Here is a 12,375-nt window from a genome sequence, read left to right as displayed (position 1 = left end):
CTCTTTTTAATGTTATCATTGAGGACTAAAGACTTAAGTTATAGGAGTTTTTTTTTTTTTTTTTTTGAGAGTTTCAACCTATGACACTCGCTCCTAATGATATTTTATATGAAAAGCAAGTAAGCATTATCATATCTTTCTAATTACCCTTTGGCCTATTAGTATGCATCTCCATATTTGTGGAGGGTATTTGTCTCTGGGGTTTGATCCTCAACATCTTCATTTAGGATTAAAAAAAAATTACAAACCATGCCTTTTAGTTAAGTAATTCTTAGGTACTCCTTGAGCACAGAGAATGGTACTCACTCCTCTCACATTTGTGGCAGGGTCTACCCATTAAATTCATGGCGAAGTCCACTATAAATGTGAGAAGAGAAAATACCATTTCACTATACTCCGAGACTACCTAAAAATTTTCCATGTTAGTAAAGTGCTCTGTATTTGTTTTTTCTACTAGAATACCGCCATTGTAATTCTTTACTCAATTCAAGCAAAAATGAATTATTTACTTGGAAAAAAAAAGGCATGTACCCCACTATTTTTGACAATTTTGCATTTTGTGGGGTTGATGCTTGCTCTTTTTAATGTTATCAACGAGGACTAAAGACTTAAGTTATAGGATTTTTTTTTAGAGTTTCAACTTATGGTGTCGGCTCCTAATAATAACTCTTTATCATCAAACTAAGACACCAATCAGTTTTTGATGTAGGCGGAGATTAAACTCCAGATCTCTTATTCAACCATCAGAGACTCTACTAGTTAAGCTAACTGAAATCTACAAGTTATAGGAGTATATGTTTCTTAAAAAAAGAAAAAGTTATAGAATATAAAATGAGGTGTTTAAAAATCATTATACTACCATCCTACAAAGAATTTGATATAGATCACCACTATTTTACATTTTGGTTTGGGATGCCGATGCTTGAACCACCCTACAAAGAAGCAGTGGAGGGAACTCCCACAAATAACTAGAAAAGAGACAAGGACTTTACTACTCTCGGAAGCGAAAAATTATATTATGTTTCGGGTGTATATGCCATCTCTCTCATAGCAGCTGCGTCCCACATAGTTATGGGACCCAGCTATTGTGAGAAAGATGACATATACACCCGAAACATGATATACTATCTCCTCGGAAGCAGTACATCAAACTTTTTCATTTGTTAGGAAAATACAAGCATAAATTCTTCTTTCATATTATTCTCTTAAACTATGAAAAAGGTTTTTTTTTTTTTTTTTTTTTTTTATATATATATATAGAGAGAGAGAGAGAGAGAGAGAGAGAGAGAGAGAGAGAGAGAGAGAGAGAGAGTCGTAGTGATTGGCGATGACAATAGAGGTGATGGTTGGGCTGCTAACAGTGGGGGTTGGAGGTTGAGCTAATGCATTTTGGGTGAGACATAAAATATTAGAACCGCAAATCAAAGCTTAAAAACATTTTATGCCAAAACATGCAACTCTTATTTTATGGTCAATTTAAAAATTATTTTCAGGATGATCAACATATATATATATATATATTTTTTGAGAGAGTTTTTACCTATGACGTTCTCTCGATGATAGCTCTTTATTTTTAGGCCAAGACACTAATTAGTTTTATGATGATCAACCTATTAGTTACTCTAAACACCTGTAAACATTAAACATTAAAAAAAAAAAAAAACCAAAAATCAATAGTAGGTGAAACAAAAGCAGCCTAAGCCTCTAACAATTAGTACAATGGTTACTGGACAATGGACATTAATTTAGTCTGCAATTTAAACTTTTAATGACAACAATACCATTTTACACAATAGTACTTTTTTTTTTTCAATGAATCTAAGCTGAATTACCAAAAAAAGAAGTAATTTACACATTTTCTAAATTTTGTATTTAAGATTCTGTTACTTTATTTAATGAGCACTAAGTATCTAGAAGATAACAATATATAACTTTCTTTCATTCCATATTAAGTTTGCATTTGTTTAGCAACACGTTTGCGTTGCTTTTGCATTATGTTTTTTGGTTGGTCCCATGGCATTGTTTATGGACCAGTTTAAGTACAAAACGCGTGAACAGTAATAAGTGAACAGTATTTTTCTATTTAAAAAATATTTTGTTACAATATTTTCAGCAATAAATTTTTAATTTTCAGTAAATAAGCGGTATCCAAACAAATTTTAAATGGAACTTTGTAGATAACATGTGTTTTACGGATGATGTTTTTTCGTAAAATGCTCAATATATTTAGTGACAAATGCGAGCGTGGGATTATCTTAAACACGTTGTTCCTAAGAGTATTTTTTGGATGATTGTTTTTTGTTTTTTTTTTTTTTTCATTAACGCACGTATCATGGGTAAATGTTTTAGAGGCAATTATAAAAAAAAAAATAATAATAATAATAATAATTTCTTATATCTTTAAAACTTCTGTTGCTGTTTAGCTGGCACAAGAATGGTTAATATTTTATATAGGTTTGGTGCTACAAAGATAGTGGCGGTAGCTGTGTGGATGACAATGGTGATAGTGGTAAAATTGATCGTGTTGGTGGCGGTAAATTTGATGGTACTAATCGAAATGAGTAACTATAAAGATACATTTAAATAAACATTAAAATTCACTGCAACATATTTAAGTGTCACCTAATAATCGATGCACTTACTTCTTTTATTTTTTCAACAAATATCCATAGCAATCCCATGTATAACTACTGAAATCTATTTACAAATTAATACTCAAGTATATTATAAAATTGCGTGAGTTTGAATTTCGAATATATCTATAGTCGGATTAAATCGAAATAGATCATGACGATGACGGAGGGTGGGGAGAAACAAATTGTAACAGCGGCAGTAGCAAGGACGGAGTAACGTCAGTATAAAATATTTTCCATTTTTTCTACTTTAAATTATTTTTTTATTGGTTAAAGAAACTGTTTTTCCAATAATTGCACAAACTACCAATAAGCTTTTTCTATATAAAAAAAGAATTTACGTCAAAGCAAACTGAATTTAATATATATGTTTTTGTTTTTATTTGAGAAATTTTAATATTTATTCATACAAAAAGAAAGAAAGAAAGACAAAGGGAATATAAATAGAATTTTACTAATGTGTGCAAAGCACACATTAACTTTTATTTTTGAAAAAAGTTTTACTGAGAATTGAAAAAATAATGGTAATTTTTTTAATTTTTAAAAAAATATTTTTAAAAATAAAAAATTTGATGTGTACTCTAAAGACAAGTTAACCGGACCCATATAAATATAATTGATTAAATTGACAAAAGCTGTTGAGTGAATTTTAAAATCACACAGATGTTCGCAGAAAAACATATACCCAACATTTATTCTCAGGACAAAACAACCCAACACTCGGACACACACAAACGGAGAGAGAGAGAGAGAGAGAGAGTGTTGCACAGAACAGAACACTAGCCGAGAGAACCTTTTGCTTTTTATTGCTCTCTCTCTCTCTCTCTCTCTCTCTCTCACAGTTTTACTCTTTTTATTTTAATCTTTTTCAGAAAATCGTGCTGTCTTTTCTCGTTCTCGTATACTGTGTTCTCTATTGGGAAAGAGAAAAACTTATTATATACAGAGAGAGAGAAAGAGAGAGCAGAGCAGAGCAGAGAAGCATGAGAAATATGTGGGGGATGAAGTGAAAAAGTGAAGAAATAATGGGTATATAAATGACGGCTGAGCAGCACACTATGCCCAACAACAATGCCATTGCTAATACCAACACTACAATCCAAAACCAAAACCAAAACCAAACCCAAACCCAAACCCAACAACAACATCAACAAGAATTAGTATTGGCTAATACTGATACTAATAAGCACCCAATGTTCCATGACTTTCTGGGCATGAAAAAGCCCACCGACTCCCAAGTGGGTTTTCCCCACAAAGCCACGGCGGCCGCCGACTCTCCTCAGGCCTCGGCTTCTCTTGGTGCTTCCTCCAGTGGTCCCCGTGGACCCATCTCCACCACCTCTGATCTGGGTTCCGGTCAGTCTCACTCCTGTCTGCTTCCCTAAATAGCTATCTTCACTTTTCTCTAGCTCTCTTTTTTTGGGCTGCTTTTTTGATTTTCAGCTACTGTTTGTTTCCTTTTGATTTACACTTGGAGATATAAACTGTGTCACTGGGTGTTTGAGTCCATATAATCAAGTGGGTAGTCTTAATTTTCATGTAGGAAAACTCTCTCTCTCTCTCTCTCTCTCTAGTAGGGTGGGTGTCTTTGTTGTAGGTTAGTTTTAGTGAGGTCATTGATGGGGTTGGTTGCTTTTTCTGTGTCCTCTCTCCTTTATTTTCAAGGGTATCTTTACCTGTTATAGTTTTTTTTTTTTTTTTTAGTTTTTGATTGTGCTTTACGTTATTTTCTATTCAAATATTTCGTGAACATCTCCGTTAAATTTTGTATCTAGTGTTTAGCGTTTTCCATTACTTGTTGTTTTACAATGTGGTGTTTGGTGGTGATGAATAAAGAAATGTTGAATTTATGAGCAATTCATTCTTTTCTTTGACAATTGCGTCTCATTACAAAGTAAGAAATGTTACTTAAGCATCTTGTTATGATGCTTAGCAATTGTGTTACAATGATATTCATGCAAGACATTTATTAAGTGAGCTTATTCTTTTTTTCTTTTTTCTGATTTGGGGTTTTACACATCTATTAAAGTTTGATTCCTTTTGCTCATTAATTTTAGTAGAAAGACAGGTTGTAAAGGGGATTCCTTTATATAGTACAAGGAGTGATAATTCTGGGCCTGAGATGAGTAACAGGATAGCAGGAAGTAAGCGAAGTAATCCTGATTCTGCTTTTATGGCTTCATCCAGAGATGGGGTTTTTAACTTGGATCATGATTCCATCGAGAACTCTCATTTGATGAAGGTGTGAATTATAGTAAGCTTTGACTTTCCCATGCTTAAACAAGCCAAATAACCCCATAAGTGGATTCGTATTCTCTAATATTGTTAGTTGTGTACTGATACAGTTACTCCGAAATGGTGCTGGGGGAGAGCGACATAGAAGGTCCAATGATGCCAATAGAACAGATAAAGACGCATCTCTATTTAATGTTATTGGTTTCTACTGTCAGGTAGATAAATATGTTTTGAGTAAGTGTGTTACTCAACTGTCTCCTAGCTGAATAAGCTTATGGTGCTTGCTTATTGAGGTCCTAAATTGGTTTATGTTGGTGAACCATTTGGGAGAAATACATAAGTGATTGGTTGGCTTAATCATATAACAGTTTCCTGGCACTATCTGTAGAAGAGCAGCATGATCTATATAACAGCAGACATAAATGAGGATGATAATTGGTTCACCAACATAACAGCAGTTGGGACTCGAGACCCTCTTTCTTTTGTTGAGATTTATTTGGCAAAGCTTGTTAGAAGATCACTTCTTTTATTTGCTGGAGTTTATACTGAACGGCTACATAGGCTTTCATAGTTAGAATGTTGAGTCACAATTATAGTGGAGATTTATACATGCAACCATTAGAAGCAGAGCTGCAACATTAACCTAGGCCAGAGAGGAGCTTGTATCCTTGAATATCATTATTAGGATAGCAGATGGCCAGTTAATTATAGATTTTCGTAAGATGTTCTTAAGGGTCAGTTTCCTGTTCTGCTTTATATCAACAGTTATCATGAATTTCTGTCTTCTAAGGGCTGAAGCTATGAAATATCATTTACCTCACGATCCCTGCTTTCAAAACATGCCATAGACGCTACCAAGGATGTAGTTAATAACTAAGTTTGCTAATCTGCATGCAGTGGAATTTTACCAGAAGAGCTCCTTTGCTAAATCTGTGAGCCTGCAGAACAGAAATGCATAACTTAGTCTATAAATTACAATGCAAAGCTTTTTTGGAGTTATTAGAGATGTATGTGTGGCTATTCTCAAAATGGTCGACACAAATGCTCATATAAAATTAAAAATAGAGTTAGTCTTGCTTTAGATTCATAAGAGTCTTGGACTTTTCAGGCTTTCACTTGTAATGATGGAAATTGTTGTTAAACCGCTCAACATCTTGGTATGGTTTTAGTAAGATCCAACATTACCTTGCTCATGGATTGTTATGATATCCAGAGATTTGCAATATGCCAAAAGTATTCTGTTGTTCAAAGGCTTGTATGATATGAAACAATCATGTCAAACACTCCAAAACAAGTTTGTTGTGCTGAAGTAACATCATGTTCATGCTCATTCTGCAATAAAACCTGAGCCCATTGGGTCAAATCAGTTCAGCAATTATTTGTTGATCTCTCTTTGACATATCCTCTACATCCAATATTAAACCTGGAACTTTCAGTAAAAAGTCTCTTGTTGTACTTGTGTGTTTCATAACCACGCAAAGGGCCTTCTACTCAGTTGTTTTGATGGAAAAAAAAAAGGCTTGCATTTCCTCGATTGAATTCCCAGGAGTTAATGGACCAATTTCCATCTTTTACATTGTAGGCACCCCCATAAAGTTCAAGGCTAGAGGACATAAACTTTCATTACGTGTGCCTCTGTCACTGATATAGGATTCACGAGGTCATGTTATCTGTGCTTTTGTTCCTTCATTGTTGTGAGGCCTCAGCTGTTGCCTGTTGCTAGGGATTCACTACCCAATACTGACACTGCATGTCTGACCATAACACTTATGGTTCAGCTTTATAAATATATGTTTATCTGGAAGATGGTGAATTTTATTGAAAATGACATTCTCAATTGAACAACTACTGCCTTGAGGTCTTCAATATGCTCTCATTAGGAGTCGACGGAATTGCTTTGCACTCTTCTTGTACTCTTGATTTGTCTAATCCTCCTCTATTGCTAGATTGTCCTCATGAAAGTCTTCAATTTAGTAGTTCTGCTCATGATATTTATCATGATCATAGTTTTAGCCCTCCATTGGTTCAGGCATATCATGCTTTCTTAAATGTATTTGTAGCTATTCACTGAAGTGTGAATTATGCAAAGTTGCTGAAGTTATACTGTGCGGCTCCATTGGGAATTATGTCCATTTCTTCCTCTTTTGGATACTGCTACTTTATGATTTTGCTGATGACTACAATTCTTTATGTTTGCCTTTTAAATTTGATTTCTGTCATAATATAGTGGGTATCAGTCAGATGAAATGTGAGATTTTGATGTTTTTATAATGGTGTCAAGTATTTATATGTTAGCCTAGCTTGTTATTTCTGATAAATTGCTTTTGAACATCAAAGATCTTGTTGTAGAATCATAAGATTATGGAGCTTTTAAGAAAAAAAAGCCTAGCACCTTCTTGAGGTTTCATGACCTTTATTATAGTACCAACTAAAGCCCTCAATCAGCGCCACTTCAGAGAGAATTTGCAATATTATGTTCTCTGAGTACCCAGAAATTAAATACTGCAATGAACATTTAGTCCACTTCTCAATAAAGAGCTGAATTTAAAGCTAGCAAAACTAAGTTTGGGGAACTTTTCAATACTATGGATATCTGGTACATGCTTCTTGGTTTCCTGGGAGTTTAGGTAGTCCTGTAATGTCATTGAATTTTTATGCAGAATACAATACCTGAAATAATTACATGTACATGACATTTCATGATCACTGTTTGCTTTCTAATTTATTTCAGGCAGACGTTATAATGGCCTTAGCTGGATCAAATGGAGGATCTTGGTCAACAACCTACTCACCCAAATCTACTGTGAGGCCAACTGGTGAAAGTAGCATGCCTGGTGGAGACAATGAAACAGGTATGGCAAATAATATGGCAGTTTCACAGGAATTTCGGAGGTTATCTGCCGCCGGGATTTCTAATCATGGAGTTGGCTCTGGTGATCGGATATCAACACCATCAGGTGATCCTCTAACCTAACAACCCTGTATGTGGAGTGATGTGTTTGACCCAGATGAGAAACCAACATCCATTATGGTCTGTTTGGATTGAGGGGAAGAGATGGGTGGGGGGGGGGNGAGAGCGACATAGAAGGTCCAATGATGAAGAAATGTTCTTTGGTATGCATCCACTAAGGCCAAGTTCTACTTCTCTTGCATTTCAGCCTCCCACCAGCAGTAGGATCGATGGTAATGTTTCCAAGTGGGAACGGCCTATTTCTATGAATGTTGGCTCTGCAGTACAGTACCCTCCACGTGGGGTCAGTTTGCACCTATCCTGCATCAGGTACCTTCAAACAGATTCAGGGATGCCAATGCCGGTCCTTCAACTATCTCTCAATCAGCGGCTGATGAGGGATCTAGAACTGGAATTAAAGGCCCTGGAATTTTGAGTTCCATCAATGCCTCTGGTGGCGCCTCTGAGAGAAACTCATCTGGCATGCTGCCAATTGGCAACAGACAGAAGTCTGGGACTAATGTTTTAGAGCCAGAATCTTCTGCTCCTCCAAGGTAAAGGGCCAATTTATAATTTTTGGAGACCAAACTCTTACTATAGATGAATGCTAAGTGCTATCAAATATCAACAAGGCCTATAATATTTGCAAAACCGTTCAAGCATTATATATATAATATCAAATTGAATCGGTTTGGTGCTCATCCAAACTTAAGAGCAATCAGCAATAACCTTATTCTTCTAAAAACAAGCAATAACCTTATTGAGTAATTAAGCATTTTTAAATGGTTCTTTATTTCAAATTCCAAGGTAAAAACAATCCCAATAGATTATGGGAAATAGTAATGCATATATGGGTCCTCACCTCTCCGTAGCATTGCCATTTTCCATGACCCTCGTTTTGTAGACCTTATATAAGTGCGTTTTATTCCGTATAATCACAATCACAAGCTTCAAACTAGCTATTAACTTTTCTCAAAAAAAAAAAAAAAACTAGCTATTAACTTAAGCTTCCAATACAGTTCTTTTTTAATTATCATTGTCCAATATAGTGTTGATTTTCATTGCCTCTAACAGTATAATCAGTATTGCATTGACTTGTCTGAAAGGTCCAAGACAAACAAAAAGCTGTTCCGGACCATGTCCAGAAAGTACCATTGTTGCAATGTGGCAGCTTTAAGATGTACAAGTGACAAAGCTGAAAATCAACAGGAAAAAACCAACACCATTTTCAAACCCAACGCGCAGGTTTTTTAATTTTATCATAAGACACACATGTGATGAAAACAGGTACGTTTGTAGTAGTAGCACTGTTGGACCCCGAATCCATTACTCATTAGACAATTGAGATCTTTCCCACACTAGAGCCTAGAAACATAACAGAAACCAAGACAATAAATAAAGTCACAGAAAGATTTAAGAGTATCTATAGCACCACAGAGAGATAGAAGGACAGAGAAAGAGTTGTGGAATGTTAGAAACTTAGAATTGCTTGGATGTGGTGCCTCTTCTTTGAGATTAGTGGCTGTGATGGGGAAGAGTTCTAGAGTCTGGAGCGGTCTAGCGCAAGGTGGAGAACTTGGACCCGTTTCCATCATCATCCAATCATGGCCGTACATTTTCTCCGTCTCCAACCTCTGTGGAATATCCTCCTTCCACGTGTAGTTCATCACATGTGTTGATGCAACTCCACCTCCTCCCTATTCCAAAAAACATAATCAATAAAAGAATTCAATCACTTGTGTTTATTATTTAAAAATCTGATTTTTCTTTTTATCTCTAAAAACTTTAGAATGACCTTATGGCTATGTTAGGTTCATAAAATTGTTTTAGGAAATAACTCATTTTTTGCCATATGCCTATGATGGGCTTTGCGAAATTGTTTTGGAGATTTTATAATTCCAAAATTCAATTAATTTTTCACTAATAGCACTAGTTATATAAACTCATATCAAGTTTGTTGAAGCCAAAGTATATTTTCAATTAGTGTGTTTTAATCCAAAAATTTCATACACCCCTTTGAATAAATGCTTTCATTATTTTAAAATTTCTCTATCCCTCTCTCTCATGATTTCTTTTTCTTGAAAATATTTATTTAGTTTTCATTATTGAAATTGCATGCACTCATGTTTAATATAAAAGCAGGACCATAGTGTTAAATTTACTAAAGCTTTATATGATTTTTCCCCAATTTTGTTCATTTTTTTGTTTTGTTTATTAGTTAAATATTTCTGTAATAATTTGAGCTAAAGACTTTGATTTAAGCATAACCAATTTGTTGTATATCTCAATAGCGTATTTATCTTCTTCTTTTTTCCTTCCTTTTTTTGAAAATTTAATCTTAATTATCTTTTTGTTAAGACTACCAATTTTTTAAAGTTTGGTATCTCTATATTTTAATTTAATATAAATTTAACCATTCTTTACACTTACCTATGAACTTTAACTCGTTAAAACTAACACTCATTTAGATTCATCATGTCATTGACATATGACTGTGCTATCTTATAGGTTTTTTAAAGTATAAAAATATTAACGATATTCATGCAAATAATAGTTCTTGCCACATATGGATTTCACCAATTACCTATATATTGTGCGTACATAATTTATTTTAACCTAAATTTTGAAGAGATGTAGATTGAAAATTTTTGGTTATGATATTTATTTACTGTTATATACTGTTTCCATGACAAATAGTTATATATAAAATAATAAAAAAACCATGTGAAATATTTTTAGAAGCTTATTCTAATAAATTTTATCTATCACAAGTTTTTCAAGTGAAGGTATCCATAGATATAACTTATAGTAACCAAAACAAATAAAATCAAAATAAACAAAGAATAATTGGATAAGGCAGTATGGATAAATTAAGAAACAATCACCCAGATACATGGGGCATCTAAACACTAAAACAAGTTTATATTGTGCGAGTAGGGGTATTAGTCAATAATTTAGAATTGATTGGAATGAGAAACTGAAAATAATTTGATTGATGATTATTCATTATGTTCATGTTCGTGTTCTGATAACAAGAAGATGATACAAAGCTTCTTCATCACCAAGCCCCAAAACTCGGTAACTCGGTTGGTACTTATGCCTACTTAATAAAGAGAGTGCAGGTTCGATACCTTGGATGTAGTCCCTCTAAAATTTTAAAAGTAATAATAAAAAAGAGGAAAAAAAAAAGCCTTATTCAACCATAAGAAAATAAAATAAAATAAAAATAGAATCCCCATCATACAAACACACACACAAAAGAGGAAGCCACCTAAAGTCCATGCGAGAGACTGTTTTTGCATGTCTTTCCACATGAAGAGCATGCAAAAGGCTGTGCTTGCATGTCTAACCTAGCTAATCATTAGTTGGATGAAGTCAGGCAGACAAACCAAATCCATAGTCAATATTCGAAAGAAAAGTTTACCCTTTTCACTGTTTTTACTTTTCATAGGTTATTTTTGTCTTGTAATTTACCGGCCTCAAAACAAGACAGACAAGATGTGTAGTTAATTTAGCAACTGAAAAAAGTTATAGATGCCCCAACAGTGAAGCATCTTATTTATAATTATAATTAATAGGGAGAACAATAAACAAATATTGTATAAATATAATCAAGATTATTACCTGAGGAAGAAAGCTATTTGAAATGTCATAAGGAAATTGTGGAAGAATAGCAGAACCAGTAGAGTAGTCGAGGTAGCCTTGAAATTGGTGGTTTGCTGATTGAGTTGATAATAATAAAGTTGCTGTTGTTGTTGTTGTTGTTGCTGCTGCTGCTGTAGCTGCAATTGCCTACTGAGTTTCCTTCTGAGTTTCTGTCTGTCCCTTGCCTTGTGGTTCTGAAACCAGTAGAACACATTCTTGCCTTCAATCTTACCATAGAAAGAGAGGTGGCTTGTGATCTTTTGTATCTGAGAAGCATTGGGAGTTCTAATCCCACTTCTGTACATCTCTTCCAAGATCATGAGTTGCTCTGGGGTTGGGCACCATCTTGAAGAGGCTGCTGGGGACATTGTTTGCTTGCTTCTTTTTCTTTTCTTTCTTTCTTTGACTTCTAGCTATGTGTGTGGTGTGTTTTCTTGGGAGGATCAAGGGGGCTTAAAAGTGATGATATGGTGTAAATAGAGGACAAAGAAGAAGGGGAGGGGGGGAGTTGGCCCAAAATTGGTCTATTTTTTATCAACTCTACTTTACTTCCCTCCACTACCTCTCTCCCCCCTCAATCCAAACAGGCCCTTATGGTTTACATGGTTTGATTTTGCCTTGTCCTGTCCTGTAAAGTTTGTTTGTCCATAACACCTCCCTAAATACATCATTTCTGGATCCCAACAAATTTGTCTTTTATTATCATTGCAGTGCTATTGGTGATGACACATCCTAAACAAGAAATATATTGAGTAACAAATCACTTATTCAAATTTTTTATGGTCTGTATAGTGTACTTTTATTGATTGCTAAAAACTGTTGTAGGGGGCCATCAAGGCAGTATTGTAGTAAAAGATCCAAGCAACCCCGTTCAAGCAGCAGAACTCAATCCTGAAGCAAAAAGAGAGCCAT

The 12,375-nt window shown here is 34.6% G+C and overlaps 1 protein-coding gene and 1 pseudogene across 1 annotated transcript; one reads left to right on the top strand and one right to left on the bottom strand.

Annotated features, from left to right (window-relative positions):
- Window positions 1–3,293: 3,293 nt before the first annotated feature.
- On the top strand, window positions 3,294–8,376 carry LOC111983015 (protein TIFY 8). Its single transcript, XM_065774498.1, is given in 5 exon segments — window positions 3,294–3,989; window positions 4,691–4,875; window positions 4,979–5,016; window positions 7,957–8,107; window positions 8,110–8,376. Coding segments are annotated over 5 exon segments (960 nt in total). The 5' UTR covers window positions 3,294–3,670.
- A 673-nt stretch (window positions 8,377–9,049) lies between these two features.
- Window positions 9,050–11,836, bottom strand: LOC136067990 (WUSCHEL-related homeobox 3-like; annotated as a pseudogene).
- Window positions 11,837–12,375: the final 539 nt, after the last annotated feature.

This window comes from Quercus suber, unplaced genomic scaffold (genome assembly GCF_002906115.3).
Source record: "Quercus suber isolate HL8 unplaced genomic scaffold, Cork oak 2.0 scaffold_94, whole genome shotgun sequence".
NCBI lineage: Eukaryota > Viridiplantae > Streptophyta > Magnoliopsida > Fagales > Fagaceae > Quercus > Quercus suber.
This window is presented reverse-complemented; position numbering and strand designations above follow the sequence as displayed.